The sequence below is a fragment of the Corythoichthys intestinalis genome, chromosome 5 (genome assembly GCF_030265065.1).
Source record: "Corythoichthys intestinalis isolate RoL2023-P3 chromosome 5, ASM3026506v1, whole genome shotgun sequence".
In the NCBI taxonomy this organism is placed as follows: Eukaryota; Metazoa; Chordata; class Actinopteri; order Syngnathiformes; family Syngnathidae; genus Corythoichthys; species Corythoichthys intestinalis.
The window spans coordinates 33,231,107-33,250,821 of NC_080399.1; the positions used below are offsets into that span (position 1 = coordinate 33,231,107).

General features: G+C 39.2%; 1 protein-coding gene across 1 annotated transcript in view; it reads left to right on the forward strand.

Annotated features, from left to right (window-relative positions):
• The first annotated feature begins 6,292 nt into the window (after positions 1-6,292).
• zgc:101540 (hsFATP2a_ACSVL_like domain-containing protein) overlaps positions 6,293-19,715 on the forward strand; it is a 28,656-nt gene continuing 15,233 nt past the window's right edge. The window contains exons 1-2 of the mRNA XM_057837475.1: positions 6,293-6,847; positions 19,423-19,632. Of these exons, the coding sequence (XP_057693458.1) occupies positions 6,370-6,847; positions 19,423-19,632 (688 nt within the window). The 5' untranslated portion in view covers positions 6,293-6,369. The remainder of the gene's footprint in view (positions 6,848-19,422; positions 19,633-19,715) is intronic.

Consider the following 19,715-nt stretch of genomic DNA (forward strand, 5'->3'; position numbering starts at 1 on the left):
TGTAATAGAATGCCAACGGCATACGTTTGCATTGGGACGGTAGGGACAAAACACAGTGTACATTTAACAAAACACAATAATTACTGGGGAAAAGCAGGTGCTGCCAGATACAAATAAAAGCAAGTACAGAGGCAATCATATCTTAACTGGATATTTCCCAACACAATGTTAATGTGACACAAAAATAATTATTACTGAATGAACAAAACATAAAAAAGTACTTACCAAAAGGGATCAACAGATTACCAGGCTATAACGTATGTGCAACATACACTCATATCTAGGGGTGAAAGTGGGTAGGAACAGTCAGGAACGCAGTTCCGGTATAAGATTCAGGGCCGGAACGCTGTTCCGGCATACGGTGCTTTGATTCCAAAAATATGATGGCAACTGTCAAAACGCTATGTAAAAAAAAAAAAAAAAAAAAAAAAGTACAAAGCAAGCTGCCATCAGTGTTGTTAATTTTACTTTAAAAAAATAATTAATTATAGTTACAAATTACTTCTCCTAAAAAGTAATTGCGTTAGTAACTCAGTTACCTGAATGTAAGAGTAATTAGTTGGCAACCTACTTGGCAAAGTAACTGGTGATAATTTTCATGTTTTGTTTTGTTTTTTTCCTCAAAAAAAAAACAAAACAAAACAAAACAAACAAAAACAACAAAAAAAACATAGGTCACACTATGTGAAGTTTAAAAGGTATTTGGGACAATTGGTTCTAGCCCAATTCTTTACCATAATTTACCCTTTACCCTGAATCAACCGTTAAAAGTTGTTAAAACTGCTCCCATTATTGCATTAGTTCTCTTCTGTCTACTTTTGACATGTGAAGGTTTTAAAACTGTTTCATAATTTAAAGATAGATTCAAGTCAAGATTTTGACGATTTAGGAGTATTTTAGATAAAAAGTTACTTAGGTTCGCTAGGAAAGTTCTCTGCAACACAGCCTACTGCTACACAGTCTACTGCTTTAAGATGGCGGCTGTTTACTAACGCATCTAGTTCCTATACTGTAAACGTTGTTAATGCCGCTGTGTCTGTCATTTCACATCTAGTTCTATATCTGTGAGACGTCTAACATATCTACCATATCATGTGGGCGTAGTTTGTAGGCTATCGGCTACAGTCAGGTATTACTGGAGCCACCTAGCATCGCGTTTGCTCGGCGTCACAACTTTTTGGCCTCCTCCCCACTCCTGCTCTGCATGTCGTCTCGGTGAGTCCGTCACCCTTAGACCTTTCTCGCGTCATTCACCCAATATAGTAACGCACGCCTATCCATTCTCAGTAACGGTAACAGCGTTGCCAAGATGAGAAAAGTAATTAATTAGATTACTCACAACTGACAAAAAAAATAATGCCGTTAGTAACACCGTTATATTGTAATGCCGTTATTAATACTCTGGCTGCCACACACGCATTTCATCTTCAAGAAGAAAACAATCTACCAACATCAGATTTACATACACAAGTGTGAACAACAAGCATAATAAAGTGCTCGTGTAGCGTAATCCTTTCCACCAATATTTATTATTGATTTTATTCCACGGATGGCATGGAGGTTTCCCCAGCTGCTGCAGTTATCCGAGTCTGACGATGACGAGTCATGTCAATGTGCGAATGCACGCAGCAAAGCAAAACGCCTGGACTCATTTATATTGGCTGAAATACTGACATGTGATCACCAGAAATAGTTAACTCTGATTGGTTCAAATGTGCATGTTTTCTGAAACAGCAACAAAAATAAAGGGCAATGCAACAGAACATGGATGAAATCTTCAAGAGCAAGGAAAGAGTTAAGGAGGCTTATTTATCATATTTAGTTTTATTTGCTCTGATGCAAAGCCAGCCCAACCTATACGCAGACTATGCAGCTGCTTAGGGCCCCTGACCACTAGGGGGCCCCCAATCTGGCAACCTCATTTTATACGTTGTTAATAGAGCATCGTGAATATTGCCGTTTATCTATGCAGACATCCATTTTCTTGTCATTACAATCTGGCAACCTGGGGAGTGACGTTGAACCTGCTTTGCAATGATTGGTGCTCAAACTTGCTTGGATAATAGATGCACGAATATGTCGAAGAGAATTTATCCTTCTGGAGCAGGGAAATGAAAGAAGAAGAAAATCGGAGAAGAAACAACAGTATCAATGTAATAGAGCATGTTTTTGATGTTGTTGTTGTCGTGCAAGACACTCCGACTTGAACGTTGTTGTCAGTTGAGCTTGTCAATATGTTGTACTGGTAATTGCCATTGGCCACAGGGCGAAGGCCCGAAGCGAATCAAGTAAAGCCGAACAAGTTGTCACCTGGCGGCAACGGCAAATGTACGGCTTCCGCTGATTGTAGTAAAACGATTTGTTGGCGTAATATGCATTTGGACTGGAGAGCGTAGATATAGTCATTTAATTTATATCGGACATTATTATCAAGTAGTATGCCAATCAGAAAAAGGTTTGGCGCCATCTACTGTAAGTACTGAAAATCATTTGGGGAGAGAAGTTTGACGTATGCAGTGCAACAAAATCTGATTAATATCCAAAATATGGACGTATGGGTTGGATTGCATGTATGGGTTTCACAGTACACTGTGATGAAATGGTGGGCCAAAAATATGAGCCCCTTGGCATCATTTTGCTTAGGGCCCCCAAATCGCCTGGGCCGGCCCTGCTCTGATGGGAAGGTTCAGAACATCTTAGCTGTCAATGTCCACTTTGGACTTATGTTAGGCTCCTTATTCTTTTCCTTAAGATTTAAAAAAGTCAATGTTTGCGCGATCTTCAAAATATATTCCATTTCACTCTGCATAATATAAGTCTTTTGTACTTATTTTTCTGAATGTATGTTATTTCTATCTTTATTATTAAAAAAACAACAAAAAGTAAATGTTTACATACTGTACATTATCTTCAATTTTAATATACATCCTATGTTCTTAGGTAGCTAAAATTGAGATTTGGCATTTAGTATGTGAGGAAATGAGGGAAAATAAAAAATTAGGAGATGGATAGCTGTTTTTGTTAACTTTTATTTTGCAAATCATTGGGGAAAAAAGTACAATTTTGAAAGAAAATCAGTTTTTATAGAAATACCTGACCAAAACAGTTTTCTTTGCATTTCAGTAGTTTTGAATTGTGCTACCTTGTCGCACACACTAAACCGTTGCTGTTGGAGCGCTCAACAGCAGCGGGGGGGGGGGGCTACTGTGAAGGTGAGAAGCAGCGGCTTACCTGGCAGTGCATTTGGGGTGGAATGCATAACTGATGCTACAACAATCTAACGATATACTGGCAAGCGGGGTGGTCAGTGGGGTGGCCAACAAATTTATAGGGGGGTCGTGACCACCCCTGGCCACCCCCTGCTGGCGCCATTGAGACCAAACCAACACCCTTGTAGAATGCTGTCTTTGTAGTAGCCTAGTAGTAGTACGTAAACTACCCAGCATGCGTGTGTACTGCCGTTGTGCATGTCTTGCATGGAGAAAACGCACGAGCATGACAAATTTGGACCAAAATAGCTGTTTTTGCACTCTAAAAAATGATTCATGAGGCTAGTTGGTATGACTTGAAAACATGAGCTTTTTCAACATAAAAATGACTTTTTTTTACTATTCATTGTTTTATTAAGTTGGTAACTTCTTTTATGGAGTTAATCAAAATTAAATATTAAGAAAGACGTATTAACTTAAAAGTATATTGTTTTGGAATAAGCTTTTCTGCTTTCACGTAACAAAGGGAAAGATTAAGTGAGTGAAATTTAATTTCTATTCCATTATTAAGTTGGTGCAACTTCCTAAATTCCCATCACATGTGCATATTACCACGGGAAAAGAATTGGCCATTTTCTGCCTTACAATATTTGCAGTCAGAAAGACAATTAAAACAGATTTCATTACCATACATCAAGCAGCATACTCAAAAAATTACAAAAATGTTTACAACATTTAAATAAATTATCTTAAAACAGGAGTTACTTTTCAATCACCCTATATTGTTTGTACATTTGCAAACATTTTGTTGTACACTTGTTTTGCACTGTGTGTTGTTGTGCCATATCTGTGTATCAAAGTACTGGAAGTACACTTTTCGTTTATACCTGCACCTGAAGTGAACTGTTGACAATGTTTAGGATGTTTATATTGGTTTTGCTCTGCACTTTCATTTTGTCCATTCTTTTGAGTTTTGAAATATATATTTTTTTCCAAATAAAACCGGAGTTGCCATGTCCAATTTATTTTAGAAAAACAAGCTACTCTTAGGCGGCACGGTGGCTGAGTGGTTAGCACGTCCGCCTCACAGTTCTGAGATCAAGGGTTCAATCCCAGGCTTCGGCCTTCCTGTGTGGAGTTAGCATGTTCTCCCCGTGCCTGCGTCGGTTTCCAAAAACATGCATGGTAGGCTGATTGAGCACTCTAAATTGTCTGTAGGTATGAGTGGGCCTGAATGGTTGTATGTCTCCTTGTCCCCTGCGATTGGCTGGCAACTAGTTCAGGGTGTCCCCTGCCTACTACCCATAGTTAGCTGAGATAGTCTCCAGCTCCTCGTGAGGAAAAAGCGGCATGGAAAATGAATGAGTTGCTCTTACTCAATAAATTTAAGTACCATTTTGCATCAACTTTTGAGTTGAGAAATTAAAATGAAGGCGTCATAGCAACCTAAATGAAGTAGTTTTATTTCTTATTAATGCTATAAAAATTGAGTTGGTTCTACACAATAAAGCTTGTGGAGGACAATAAATAATGATGGTTCAACTATACTAATTGAATTAGTCCAGTTAGAAAATTTATAAGGGAAGTACTTAATCATTGCTTAGTTGAATTTACTTAAAAAATTAAATGCAAATTGTTACAACAATTTTTTTAAGTAGAGCCAGTGGATTTTTTTTTAGAGTGTGGATGGTAAAAAAAATCCTCAGCACCGTTAAACAGAGGCACGCGCCAGTGGCGCCACCAGGGGTGGCCACGGCCACTCCTATAAATTGATTGGCCACCCCACTGGCCACCCCGCTTGCCAGTATATCGTTAGATTGTTGTAGCCTCAGTTATGCATTTCATCCCAAATCAATGTATTTATTTTGTTTTGTTAAATGTAGGGCTGTCAAATTTATCACATTAACAGGCGGTAATTAATTTGTTAAAATTAATCACGTGAAAATTTATCGCAATTAACACATTCGCGGCACGACTCAGCAAACAGCCTAGAATAGCGCCGTTTTACTTATATACAGAGATAAGTGGCAGTGTCAAGTGAGTGGAGTAGATACAAGCATTCATTGCAGCCGTGCTTTTAATTGGCAAAAGCTTTGTCATCTTTAACTATAAATACTGTGGGAAGCGACGTGTGGAAGAATGACAGGAATTGAACTTTTTCTTAACACCCTGTAGTGTACCCAACGCAGAGAAGATATAGCATTTGCAGCCACCACACACAGTCATGGTTGCACCACTTCCCATCATGCATTTGGGCAGAACAGTTAAGTCGCTACAGTATCATTTCCTGAAAGCTCAACAAATATACTAGATGGCAATATTTAGTCACAATATACAAACTAACATTTATCCTTTAAGAATTACAAGTCTTTCTATCCGTGGATCCCTTTCACAGAAAGAATGTTAATAATGTTAATGCCATCTTGTGGATTTATTGTTATAATAAACAAATACAGTACTTATATACAGTATGTTGAATGTATATATCCGTCTTGTCTTATCTTTCCATTCCAACAATAATTTACAGAAAAATTTGGCACATTTTAGAGATGGTTTGAATGCGATTAATTACGATTAATTAATTTTCAAGCTGTGATTAAATCGATTAAAAATGTTTAATTGTTTGACAGCCCTAGTTAAATGTACACCTTATGCCTAATATATACATAACACAATAAAACAGAATTGTTGTGGATCTCAAAATGTTGACTGGACAGTTATGGACTATGCACATTAAATCATTAGTAACATCAAATATTACACAATACACCAAAGTATATCAGTAGCTGTGTCCTTAAGTCTTTCTGATATTTTTCCCCTGACCTTTTTACTGCAGTAATATAATGAAAACCTGAAATTATGGCTTTTAGTTTTGGCCACCCCAAGATTTTAAGTGGCCCCATCTGGCCACCCCTATGAAAAATTTCTGGAGGCGCCACTGGCACGCGCTGGGGACGGAGAATTCAAAAGCAAGGGTGCAATAATGCTTCCAAAGTGTGTCCCCTTGTAGGCGTGGGAAGTCATCCGTCAGGCTGTCGACTTGAAAACGCGGAAAGTAGGAGGCGTCAAGTCTCTGAACTTCAGCACTCACTAATGCCCCACGCGCACTCGCAGCCATCCGTGCCGACAAGTGCACTGTCGTCGTCGGCAGCGAGTGAAGATGTTGGTGTGGCTGACGGTCGTCGTGGGTGGCCTGCTGCTGCTGCTGCTCATCCTCCGGACGAGCTTCCCCTACTGGGCGGACGACTGCGCCTACGTCCTCCGGAGCCTCCTGCTCGCCGTCAGACTGGTCCGGTACAAGAGGAGCAAGCCGTTCTACGGTCTGGTGGACCACTTCGTGGCGGCTGCCCGGAGACACCCGGCCAAGACTTTCCTGCACTTCGAGGGCGAACGCTTCTCCTACGGCGAGGTGGAGCGGCGCAGCAACCGGGTGGCTCGGGTCCTGCGGCTGGAGGCAGGCCTGCGGGAGGGCGACGTCGTAGCGCTCTTCCTGGGCAACGAGCCCAACGTGGTGTGGACCTGGTTGGGACTCGCCAAACTGGGCTGTCCGGTTGCCCTGCTTAACTTCAACATAAGAGCCAAGTCTCTACTGCACTGCTTCTCCTGCTGCGGGACCAAAGTACTGGTGACGTCGGCAGGTGCGTGACGGCTCAATCGTACCTACCTGTTGTCGGCACGTGATTATTCTCAACTTTTCCGTTTTTTAATTAATTTATTTACACTAAATATATTTAAATCGGACATCACAAAGGTGGCCAGTTCCACAATAAGAAAAAGAACCAAGGGCGTAGGTTTGCATATAGGGAAGGTAGGGACATAACACATACCTTTCAACCCAAGGCCGTTGGCAATCTTACAACGTTGTATATAACGTGCAATATGAAACAAAAATAAAACTCAATTTTTCAAATAATATGAATTTATTGGTAATATTGTAACATATAACCTGGTGCAATCAAAGAACAATATCTTCAGCTATATCATGATTACTAAAATTTAACAGTGACTTTTGTTATAATTCTATGTAGCACTTTTGGCAATTTCTATCACGTCTTGATGGCTGCACTTCATGTCACTTCAGCTCGCAATTCAGTTTGACTTGAAGGGAGGGGTGAAAGTGGCTAGAACGGAGCCAGATTTTGAATTTATTTATTTATTAATTTCTTTTTTTTTTTTTTTTGAGGGGGGGGGTTGGGGGAGTCAAAACTACTGAAATGCAAAGAAAACTGTTTTAGCACAGTTATTCCTATAACACATACAAAAACTGATTTTCATTCAAAATTTTTATTTTTTTCCAATGATTTGTAAAATGAAAGTTAACAAAAACAGCAATAACCTCAACCTCCATCTCCTAATTTGTATTTTCTCTCATTTTCTCATATACTAAATGCCAAATATCAATTTTAACTACTTAAGAATATAGGATATACAGTGCCTTGCAAAAGTATTCGGCCCCCTTGAATCTTGCAACCTTTCGCCACATTTCAGGCTTCAAACATAAAGATATGAAATTTAATTTTTTTGTCAAGAATCAACAACAAGTGGGACACAATCGTGAAGTGGAACAACATTTATTGGATAATTTAAACTTTTTTAACAAATAAAAAACTGAAAAGTGGGGCGTGCAATATTATTCTGCCCCTTTACTTTCAGTGCAGCAAACTCACTCCAGAAGTTCAGTGAGGATCTCTGAATGATCCAATGTTGTCCTAAATGACCGATGATGATAAATAGAATCCACCTGTGTGTAATCAAGTCTCCGTATGAATGCACCTGCTCTGTGATAGTCTCAGGGTTCTGTTTAAAGTGCAGAGAGCATTATGAAAACCAAGGAACACACCAGGCAGGTCCGAGATACTGTTGTGGAGAAGTTTAAAGCCGGATTTGGATACAAAAAGATTTCCCAAGCTTTAAACATCTCAAGGAGCACTGTGCAAGCCATCATATTGAAATGGAAGGAGCATCAGACCACTGCAAATCTACCAAGACCCGGCCGTCCTTCCAAACTTTCTTCTCAAACAAGGAGAAAACTGATCAGAGATGCAGCCAAGAGGCCCATGATCACTCTGGATGAACTGCAGAGATCTACAGTTGAGGTGGGAGAGTCTGTCCATAGGACAACAATCAGTCGTACACTGCACAAATCTGGCCTTTATGGAAGAGTGGCAAGAAGAAAGCCATTTCTCAAAGATAGCCATAAAAAGTCTCATTTAAAGTTTGCCACAAGCCACCTGGGAGACACACCAAACATGTGGAAGAAGGTGCTCTGGTCAGATGAAACCAAAATTGAACTTTTTGGCCACAATGCAAAACGATATGTTTGGCGTAAAAGCAACACAGCTCATCACCCTGAACAAACCACTGTCAAACATGGTGGTGGCAGCATCATGGTTTGGGCCTGCTTTTCTTCAGCAGGGACAGGGAAGATGGTTAAAATTGACGGGAAGATGGATGCAGCCAAATACAGGAACATTCTGGAAGAAAACCTGTTGGTATCTGCACAAGACCTGAGACTGGGACGGAGATTTATCTTCCAACAGGACAATGATCCAAAACATAAAGCCAAATCTACAATGGAATGGTTATAAAATAAACGTATCCAGGTGTTAGAATGGCCAAGTCAAAGTCCAGACCTGAATCCAATCGAGAATCTGTGGAAAGAGCTGAAGACTGCTGTTCACAAACACTCTCCATCCAACCTCACTGAGCTCGAGCTGTTTTGCAAGGAAGAATGGGCAAGAATGTCAGTCTCTCGATGTGCAAAACTGATAGAAACATACCCCAAGCGACTTGCAGCTGTAATTGGAGCAAAAGGTGGCGCTACAAAGTATTAACGCAAGGGGGCCGAATAATATTGCACGCCCCACTTTTCAGTTTTTTATTTGTTAAAAAAGTTTAAATTATCCAATAAATTTTGTTCCACTTCACGATTGTGTCCCACTTGTTGTTGATTCTTGACAAAAAATTAAAATTTTATATCTTTATTTTTGAAGCCTGAAATGTGGCGAAAGGTTGCAAGGATCAAGGGGGCCGAATACTTTTTCAAGGCACTGTATATGTAAATTGAAGTTAATGTAAGCATTTACTTTTTTTTTTTTTTTTTTTTTTTAAATAATAAAGCTATAAGTAACATACCGGTACATTCAGAAAAATAAGTACAAATGACTTATATTATGCAGAGTGAAATTGAAAATATATTTTGAAGATCGCGCAAACATTGCCTTTTTAAATCATAAGGAAATGTATAAGTAGCCTAACATAAATGAACAAATATAAGTCCAAAGTGCACATTGACAGCTAAGATATTCTGAACCTCCCCATCAGAGTAAATAAAACTAAATATGATAAATAAGCCTCCTCAACTCTTTCGTTGCTCTTAAATATTTGATTCATTTTATGTTGCATTGCCCTTTTTTTGTTGCATTAATTCAACAAGCTTTTTTTTTTTTTTTTGGCTGTTCCAGAAAACGTACATTTGAACCAATCAGAGCTAACCATCTCTGCTGATCACATGTCAGTATGTCAGCCAATTGAACGGATAAATGAGTCCAGGCGTTTTGCTTTGCTGCTCATCATCGTCAGACTCAGATAACTGCAGCAGCTGGGGAAACCTCCATGCCGCCCATGGAATAAAATCAATAATAAATATTGGTGGAAACATTACGCTAGACAAGCACTTTATTATGCTTGTTGTTAACACTTGTGATGTTGGTAGATTGTTTTCTTCTTGGAGCTGAAATGCATGTGTAGCAGCTTAGCATTTAAAAAAAAATTTTTTACATAGCATTTTGTCAGTTGCTGTCATATTTTCGGACTCAAAGCACCGTGTACCGGAACAGCATTCCGGCCCTGAATCTTATACCGGAACAGCATTCTGGCCCTGAATCTTATGCCGGAACTGCGTTCTGGCCCTGAATCTTATACCAGAACTGCGTTCCTGACCGATCTGGCCCACTTTCACCCCTGCTTGAAGGTAGTTCGTTAGTGTGTCCAATTGTGAACTAAAAAGGTCAATTGATAAAATTAACTTACCGATGCAATCTTAGAGTCAGGGAACATTTATTTTGCTAATTCTGAGAAGTGACCAGCAATAGTTGCAGGCAAATTGTGTTTGGCAACAAATTGGCAGAATAAAATACCCGCTTTCGTCACTTTTCATTCTGCAGACTTCATCTTTATGACCAGTGTTGTTAATCTTACTTTTAAAAAGTAATTCGTTACAAATTACTTCTCCCAAAAAGTAATTGGGTTAGTAACTGAGTTACTTGAATGTAAGAGTAATTAGTTACTTGGCAAAGTAACTGGTGTTACGTTTCATGTTTTTTGTTTTTAAAAAAAAATAAATTTCAAATTATGTTTGGAAGTCATTCAATGTTGTGAATCAACTGTTAAAGTTGTTAAAATTGCTCCCATCTCTGCATGAGTTCCGTTCTGTCTACTTTAGACATGTGAAAGTTTTATAACTGTTTCATCATTTAAAGACCGATTCAAGTCAAGATTTTGCCGATTTAGGAGTATTTTGGATAAAAAGTTACTTAGTAACTTTTAAATAAGTAAAAAAGTTACTTAGGTTCGCTCAGAAGGTTCACTACAACAGAGCCTTTCTGAGAGGTCTACTGCTTTAAAATGGCGGCTGTTTACTAACACCGCCGTCTGTCATTTCGCATGTAGATCTATATGCATGTCATATGTAGGCGTAGGCATATCTAGGCTGTTGGCTACAGTCAGGAAATATTGGAGCCACCTATCCTAGCATCGCGTTTGCTACAGCGTCACAACAAACACTCTTCTCTCTCTGTGTCTCTGACTTTTCTCGCGTCATTCAACCGACAAAGTAACGCATCATTGTCTCGTTGCCGAAACGGTGACAAAATCCGAACGGAGAAAAAAAACATAATGCACGAAAAACGTACAGATTTCGAACGTAGGGCGTTCACATTTAAAAATCAGTGCTCACCGTACAAATTGACAGGTATGATAGCACCAGCAACCAAGGGTGTAGGTTTAGTCTCAGCATTGGTAGGGTCGATATAACAACCTGCATGTACACTTTTTGGTGGGGACAGGACCTTAATAAGACCAAAAAGATTATTGAACGGGGCTCAGGGCTACATTTAGGGGTGCCAGCTTTCAGAAATAGAAATACGGGACGCCCCCCCTCGCGCCCAAAGTTGTACTGGCAGAAAAAAAGGGACATCCCCAAAACTGCTAAAATGCATAGAAATATAGCTATTCATTTATATTACGTATTGGTTCAATACGGAACGCAAAATTTAACTCCAAGTTACAGATTGTTCCTTATTTTAAGGGACGGGTGGCAACCCTAGCTACATTTCTCACGAATATGAACCTAATTAATTGATAGGCTAAATGATCAATCACTGACTTCACAACCTACTGACATGACATGGGAAAAGGGGCCGATTCGTAGGGGACCTATTTTCAAAAACTTCAAATGCAAATATTTTCAAAACCAAAGCTGCTACCGACCGAAAACCAAAACAGGCACCTACCTTAGCCCAATATGAGTCTCCATGAGCAGCGGCATCAAAAAATTCAAAGTTGTTCCCTAATAAAATTCCGATTATGTTTTATATAAGTATAACACAATTTAAAATGGCTATAAAAGTCACTAGATGCACAAAAATCACCAAATGCAGGGATAATCACCTATATTTTCAGGATCAATAGCAATATTTATCATATCATAAATGTTTTTCGACCAAAATAGCAACTTACTTTTTTTTTTTTTTTTTTTTTTTTTACTGCAAGTTTTCAACAGCTGATAAATCACTCAGTTTAAGATCAGAAACCTAATAATTGAGGAAAACATGCAGACTCAATTATGAATAATATGTAAATAGATTATTAATAAATTCTATATACAATCACAACTTATTATAGAACACAATAGCCCTTTATAATCACTATACACTATATACTGTTAGCGAATGAGGCTAGCGGCCACCTGGCGTAAACAGAACTTTTCTGGGGAAAATTCTTGTGAATAAATGCTTCAATCCCCGAATTATTCATACAGTGGGGCAAATAAGTATTTAGTCAACCACTAATTGTGCAAGTTCTCCCACATGAAAATATTAGAGAGGCCTGTAATCGTCAACGTGGTTAAACCTCAACCATGAGAGACAGAATGTGGAAAAAAAAAACAGAAAATCACATTTTTTGATTTTTTAAAGAATTTATTTTTCAAATGATGGTCGAAAATAAGTATTTGGTCAATACCTAAAGTTAATCTCAATACTTTGTTATGTACCCTTTGTTGGCAATAACGGAGGCCAAACGTTTTCTGTAACTCTTCACAAGCTTTTCACACACTGTTGCTGGTATTTTGGCCCATTCCTCCATGCAGATCTCTGGAGCAGTGATGTTTTGGGGCTGTCGTTTTAACAGCAAATTAAATTAACAGCATATCAGATGTTGAGGTATAACAGCACTTTCCTATCTGTTTAACATTCCCTACATGTAACTGCTTACAGTGGAGTGTCTTGCGTTCAAATGCAACTCCAATAAAGAGGACAAATGAATCCCCATTCACAAACACTAAAACAATTTTTAAATCCTGGTATTTAAACGGGCAGGCCTTATATATGAAAAAAATTTCCCGGGTTGACTGACACGGAGATTACTTGGACATTTTACGTGTTGCGTCTTAGTATAGTGTCCGGGACTTTTCCGGGACAAGGTGTATGTCAAAGCAAACATTAAATTCATGGGTCACAGCACAATGGCTGAAGACGTAAATATGTTGGCGGGCCGATCGTCCCTTCCTCTCTCTTCGCGGTAAGACGAAACGCAGGAGACAAACATTGCAAATATCAACATAGCAAGCTGAAAATAGCAAAACGGAAAACATAACAAAATTAAATTGCTACTGCATCATAGAGCAGAGGAAGAGAGTCCATCATCAATCTTTGGAAATGCGTGGTTTATTTTCTTGCCGATGTTAGGGTCCGCAACTTCGGAAACAAGGTTGTACCTCAAAGCAAAAAACAAACGAGGGATGCGTTCAAGGGTTTATTAAATACAAACAAAAATACACCTGATCGCAGAATAGGGGGAATACCACAATTGGTTCGTGACAGTAGGTCGACGGGGATCAATAATACTAACCTAAGCGGTATGCAGAGAGCCGATAAGACAACAAAACAAATGCACTCAAATACCAGCACAAGGTAGGGGATTTCAAAACAAGGGCAGCATACGAACGAGCTAGCAAATGCACGAAATTCAAAGTACAAGGTGTCGAATGGCGAAAAGCAAGTTAATATCTCGGCGCTATATATACATTTTTGATCAGTGTTGTTAATAACGGAGTTAGAATACAATGGCGTTATTAACGGCGTTATTTTTTTCAGTAGTGAGTAATCTAATTGATTACTTTTTTCATCTCGGCAACGCTGTTACCGTTACTGAGGATGGGAAGGCGTGCGTTACTATGCGTTGCTATATTGGTTGAATGATGCGATAAAAGTCTGAGGGACACAGACTCAACGAGACGACAGAGCAGAGCAGGAGTGGGGAGGAAGCAAAAAAGTTGTGACGCAGAGCAAACGCGATGCTAGGTGGCTCCAATAATACCGGATTGTAGCCGATAGCCTACAAACTACGCCCACATGATATGGTAGATATAGTATACATGGTAGGTATTATATACTGTATATATGTATATATATATATATATATATATATATATATATATATATATATATATATATATATACAGTGATACCTCAGCTCACGAACATAAATGGTTCCCAGAACGTGTGTGTAAGGCGAAAAGTTCGTCTTCCGAACATTTATTTCCCATAAGAAACCATTAAAATGAGAATAATCCGTTCCCAGGTCCCCATAAAACATAATTTTCTACTAAATAAGCCTTAAAACTACACAAAAATATACCTTATTTTCTTTAATGTCTTCTTAGGCGTAACACTAGCCCAGTACTTCTCAAATAGTGATCAATGCCAGGGGTGGCGCGCGTGACTTCGGGGAACATGCTTTTTTTTTTTTTTTTTTTTTGCAGTACTAGAATAAAGTGTACTTGCACATCCACTCAGTGGGTGGCAGTAGCGCTCTCATTTTCAAAGTGCGCGCAGTATTTTTGAAGTAAGCAAGAGCACACGGAAGAGACTCATGACGAGCTGGAGACTGAGAGCTGTGCACCGTTATCGATGGCCGTTTTCCGGCCGGAGTCACGCAGCGACCCACTGTCTTCTCCGGTTCTCACGTGTCCGCCCAAGAAGCGCCATTTTCGGCTTGGGATCGTCACAACGACCGCCCTCATCTACGGGAATGCGCTTTTTTCGAGCCGTTTGCCTTTTGGCTTTGACATTTAATACAGTGGTAGACGAGGAAAGACCACTGTTTACTATCTCTAAAAATGATGATAGCGGACAGCTGGAAGCCAAATCAATGAAGACGCCACTTAAAGACATTAGACCCCAATCTCATTGATAAGCCGCTTGTTTGTTTTTCAGGGAAAACGTGCCGAATATTGCCAACAATCGTCCCGCTTTGTCAGTGTTATATCAGTAAACCGGTGAGCACCGTTAGCATGCTCAGTGCAATATAACCCCACATCATTGCAAACTGGAGGTGATAGTGGGAGCACCGAAAATAAAAACTGTCCTGTCCAAAAACACTTTTTTTCTTCTTGTTCTATTCAGTATTGTTTTTTCGGTCAATTTTTTTGGGCATATTGTCCTCATGAGTTAATGTTTCTAATCAATTTGAATTTGTTATTATTTACTGATTTTATTTTTCAGTATCAAATGGTCAAAATGTACCTTGAGTGTATTTTTACAGTTTGGATTAATTCAGGCGAATTGATGCGCGTCGTCTTTTCTGTTACAAATGAAACAATGTTAATAAAGTTATATTTTATAAGTTGATCTCTTATTTTCGCTAATAGAAAAAAAGAATACAAATGTGAGGCAGAGGCGTACTTTTAATAGTCATATTATAGACAAATGATACTATTTACAGTGGCGGCAGAGTTTGGGGGGGCGCGAAACATTTACGTCTTCCTTGGGGGGGCATAACAGAAAATAATTGAGAAGCACTGCACTAGCCTGTGGTGGGGTCTTTTTCGGTCCCATAATAGCAAAAGTACACTCAATATGGTCCAAAATGTCTATCAAACACAAACCACGTCCGCACTCAACGAAAGGGAGGGGACGAACTGGGACGCCGTGAGCGTGCATCAGCTTCTCGTGGTGCTGTTCGACCGCGTGGTTTGGTTCGTCCGCCGAAAACTAGTTCGTCAGCAGAGACTATATGCTCGCGAATTGTTCTTGAGGCGAAAAGTTCGTGAGCTTAAGCGTTCGTGAGCTGAGGTATCACAGTATATATAAAACTAGATGCGAAATGACAGATACAGGGGGCGTTAGCAACATGTACAGTATAGGAACTAGATGCGTTAGTAAACGGCCGCCATCTTAAAGCAGTAGACTTCTTAGGAAGGCTCTGTTGTAGAGAACCTTCCTAGTGAACCTAAGTAACTTTTTATCTAAAATACTCCTAAATCAGCAAAATCTTGACTTGATTCTATCTTTAAATGATGAAACAGTTTTAAAACTTCCACATGTCAAAAGTAGACAGAAGGGAACTAACGCAATAATGGGAGCAATTTTAACTATTTTTAACGGTTGATTCAGGGTAAAGGGTAAATCAGGATAAAGAATTGGGCCAGGGCCAATTGTCCCAAAAACCTTTTACACTTCACATAGTGCAGTGATTCTCAATTATTTTCTGTAATGCCCCCCCAATGGAAGACAGAAATGTTTTGCACCCCCCCCAACTCTCTGCCTCGACTGTAAATGTATCGTTTGTCTATAAGATTATTATTATAATCAGTACACCTCTGAATAACTTTGTGTCCTTTTTAATATTAAAGAAAAAAACGTAATATACAGTGCCTTGCAAAAGTATTCGGCCCCCTTGAACCTTGCAACCTTTCGCCACATTTCAGGCTTCAAACATAAAGATATAAAATTTTAATTTTTTGTCAAGAATCAACAACAAGTGGGAAACAATCGTGAAGTGGAACAAAATTTATTGGATAATTTAAACTTTTTTAACAAATAAAAAACTGAAAAGTGGGGCGTGCAATATTATTCGGCCCCCTTGCGTTAATACTTTGTAGCGCCACCTTTTGCTCCAATTACAGCTGCAAGTCGCTTGGGGTATGTTTCTATCAGTTTTGCACATCGAGAGACTGAAATTCTTGCCCATTCTTCCTTGCAAAACAGCTCGAGCTCAGTGAGGTTGGATGGAGAGAGTTTGTGAACAGCAGTCTTCAGCTCTTTCCACAGATTCTCGATCGGATTCAGGTCTGAACTTTGACTTGGCCATTCTAACACCTGGATAAGTTTATTTTTGAACCATTCCATTGTAGATTTGGCTTTATGTTTTGGATCATTGTCCTGTTGGAAGATAAATCTCCGTCCCAGTCTCAGGTCTTGTGCAGATACCAACAAGTTTTCTTCCAGAATGTTCCTGTATTTGGCTGCATCCATCTTCCCGTCAATTTTAACCATCTTCCCTGTCCCTGCTAAAGAAAAGCAGGCCCAAACCATGATGCTGCCAGCACCATGTTTGACAATGGGGATGGTGTGTTCAGGGTGATGAGCTGTGTTGCTTTTACGCCAAACATATCGTTTTGCATTGTGGCCAAAAAGTTCAATTTTGGTTTCATCTGACCAGAGCACCTTCTTCCACATGTTTGGTGTGTCTCCCAGGTGGCTTGTGGCAAACTTTAAACGAGACTTTTTATGGCTATCTTTGAGAAATGGCTTTCTTCTTGCCACTCTTCCATAAAGGCCAGATTTGTGCAGTGTACGACTGATTGTTGTCCTATGGACAGACTCTCCCACCTCAGCTGTAGATCTCTGCAGTTCATCCAGAGTGATCATGGGCCTCTTGGCTGCATCTCTGATCAGTTTTCTCCTTGTTTGAGAAGAAAGTTTGGAAGGACGGCCGGGTCTTGGTAGATTTGCAGTGGTCTGATGCTCCTTCCATTTCAATATGATGGCTTGCACAGTGCTCCTTGAGATGTTTAAAGCTTGGGAAATCTTTTTGTATCCAAATCCGGCTTTAAACTTCTCCACAACAGTATCTCGGACCTGCCTGGTGTGTTCCTTGGTTTTCATAATGCTCTCTGCACTTTAAACAGAACCCTGAAACTATCACAGAGCAGGTGCATTTATACGGAGACTTGATTACACACAGGTGGATTCTATTTATCATCATTGGTCATTTAGGACAACATTGGATCATTCAGAGATCCTCACTGAACTTCTGGAGTGAGTTTGCTGCACTGAAAGTAAAGGGGCCGAATAATATTGGACGCCCCACTTTTCAGTTTTTTATTTGTTAAAAAAAGTTTAAATTATCCAATAAATGTTTTTCCACTTCACGATTGTGTCCCACTTGTTGTTGATTCTTGACAAAAAAATTAAATTTCATATCTTTATGTTTGAAGCCTGAAATGTGGCGAAAGCTTGCAAGATTCAAGGGGGCCGAATACTTTTGCAAGGCACTGTAGATCAACTTACAATAAAATACAATATGACTTTACTAACTTTGTTTTGTTTTAAATAGAAAAGACTTCAAGCACATCAATTTGCCTTAATAAAAAACAAACAAACAAAAACACTTCCAAACTGCAAAAAAATACACTCGAGGCACATTTGTTGACCGTTTGATACTGAAAAATAAAATTTAATAATATCAAAAAATTATTATAAATTCAAATTGATTACCAACATTAACTCTTGAGGACTAAATCCCAAACAATTTGACCGGAAAAAAACAAAAATTAATAGAACAAACACGACATTGTCATTGAGCAGTTTTGCTGTAAATTTACATATGATTATTGATAATAAATCAACCATATATGTGTTTTTTAATATAGACCAAAAAATTGACTAAGATTACAACAAGAAATGAGAAAATGTGAAAAAAAAAAATTAAATAAAATACTTAAAAGTAAAAACGAAAAAATATTGTAAATGGAGAAAAAAAGGGGAATCATTAAAAATAAAAATGGAATTTATTCTTTTTAAAAATTTACATTTTTCAAGTTTTTCATTTTATGTCCAATTTTCTATAGATTTTTTTTACATCTCATACCTGTTTTTTTTTTTTTTTTTTTTTTTGTTAGTTTTTTAATTTAGACCTATTTTTTTTTAAATTGGACAATTTTCATCCATAATAATTCCTGATTCATATTCATTTTTTCCCCATTTAATTTTATTTTGATTAAATTGAGATGTCTGTCTTTATGTGACCTCTTAATTGATTTGGCATCCTGCTGTCCGCTGCGAACATTTTTAGACACGGTAAACAGACTGGTCTTTCCTGGTCTCCCACTGTGCTTAAAGTCAATGCCAAATGCTACATAGGCTTCGTCATATTTCCTCGTCTTCGCTTTTCATATCTTCAGTGTCCAGAGCGCCACTGGCACCCACTGAGTGGATGTCCAATTACACTTTATTCTAGTACAGCAAAAAACCTATGTTGCCCAAGGTCACATGCACCACCCCTGGCATAGCTCCGCGCCCCCCTGGGGGGCCCGCCCCACCATTTGAGAAGTACTGACATATTGTGACCTTTTTTTTTTTTTGAGGAAAAAAAAAACATGAAAATTATCACCAGTTACTTTGCCAAGTAACTAATTACTCTTACAATCAGGTAACTGAGTTACTAACGCAGTTACTTTTTGGGAGAAGTAATTTGTAACTATAATTAATTACTTTTATAAAGTAAGATTAACAACACTGGTCTTGATGAGCTTGAATTGGCTGCAGTCGATGTTGGGAACGCTCTCACAACACGCTCTGGAACAAAAGACGATTTGACCAACATTGTGACAGCCAATGCCGACCAACAATGACCTATTGTCCGGTTTATATAATCGCGCCAGCAGCCCTCTCCGCACAGAGACCGCCAATTGGCCACACAGGACAAGTCTGTTAAAGTGTCTAACCCGCGTCATTCCTGGGATATCTACATGCGTGAAAGCAGTGATGCAAGTAAATCCCGCGTCACCTTAATGGGAATTTACCGGGATATGTTTGTAAAAAGGGCTCAATTGCCCTGTTCCATGCTGCGCAGGATGTCGGACAAAGCATATAAATGAGAAGAATTGTCTTTGTGACATGACTAAAATGTGTGTGTGTGCTGACAGAGATGCAGGATGCTGTGGCAGAAGTTTTACCCGCACTGAGAGAGCAGGGGGTTAAAGTGTACCTCCTTACTGAGACGCAGAACATTCAGGGCATCACCTTCTTGGCCGACAAGATCTCCAAGGCCTCGGATGAGCCTCTGTCCAGAGACCTTCGAGCCAATGTCACCGTCAGAAGCACCGCTTTGTACATCTACACCTCGGGAACCACTGGTAGGAGCCCACAAATTGGAAAAATTGGGGCACGCAGGGGTTCTCTTTTTGCACCTGGGGAGTTGTTCGTTCTCAGCTCGCTG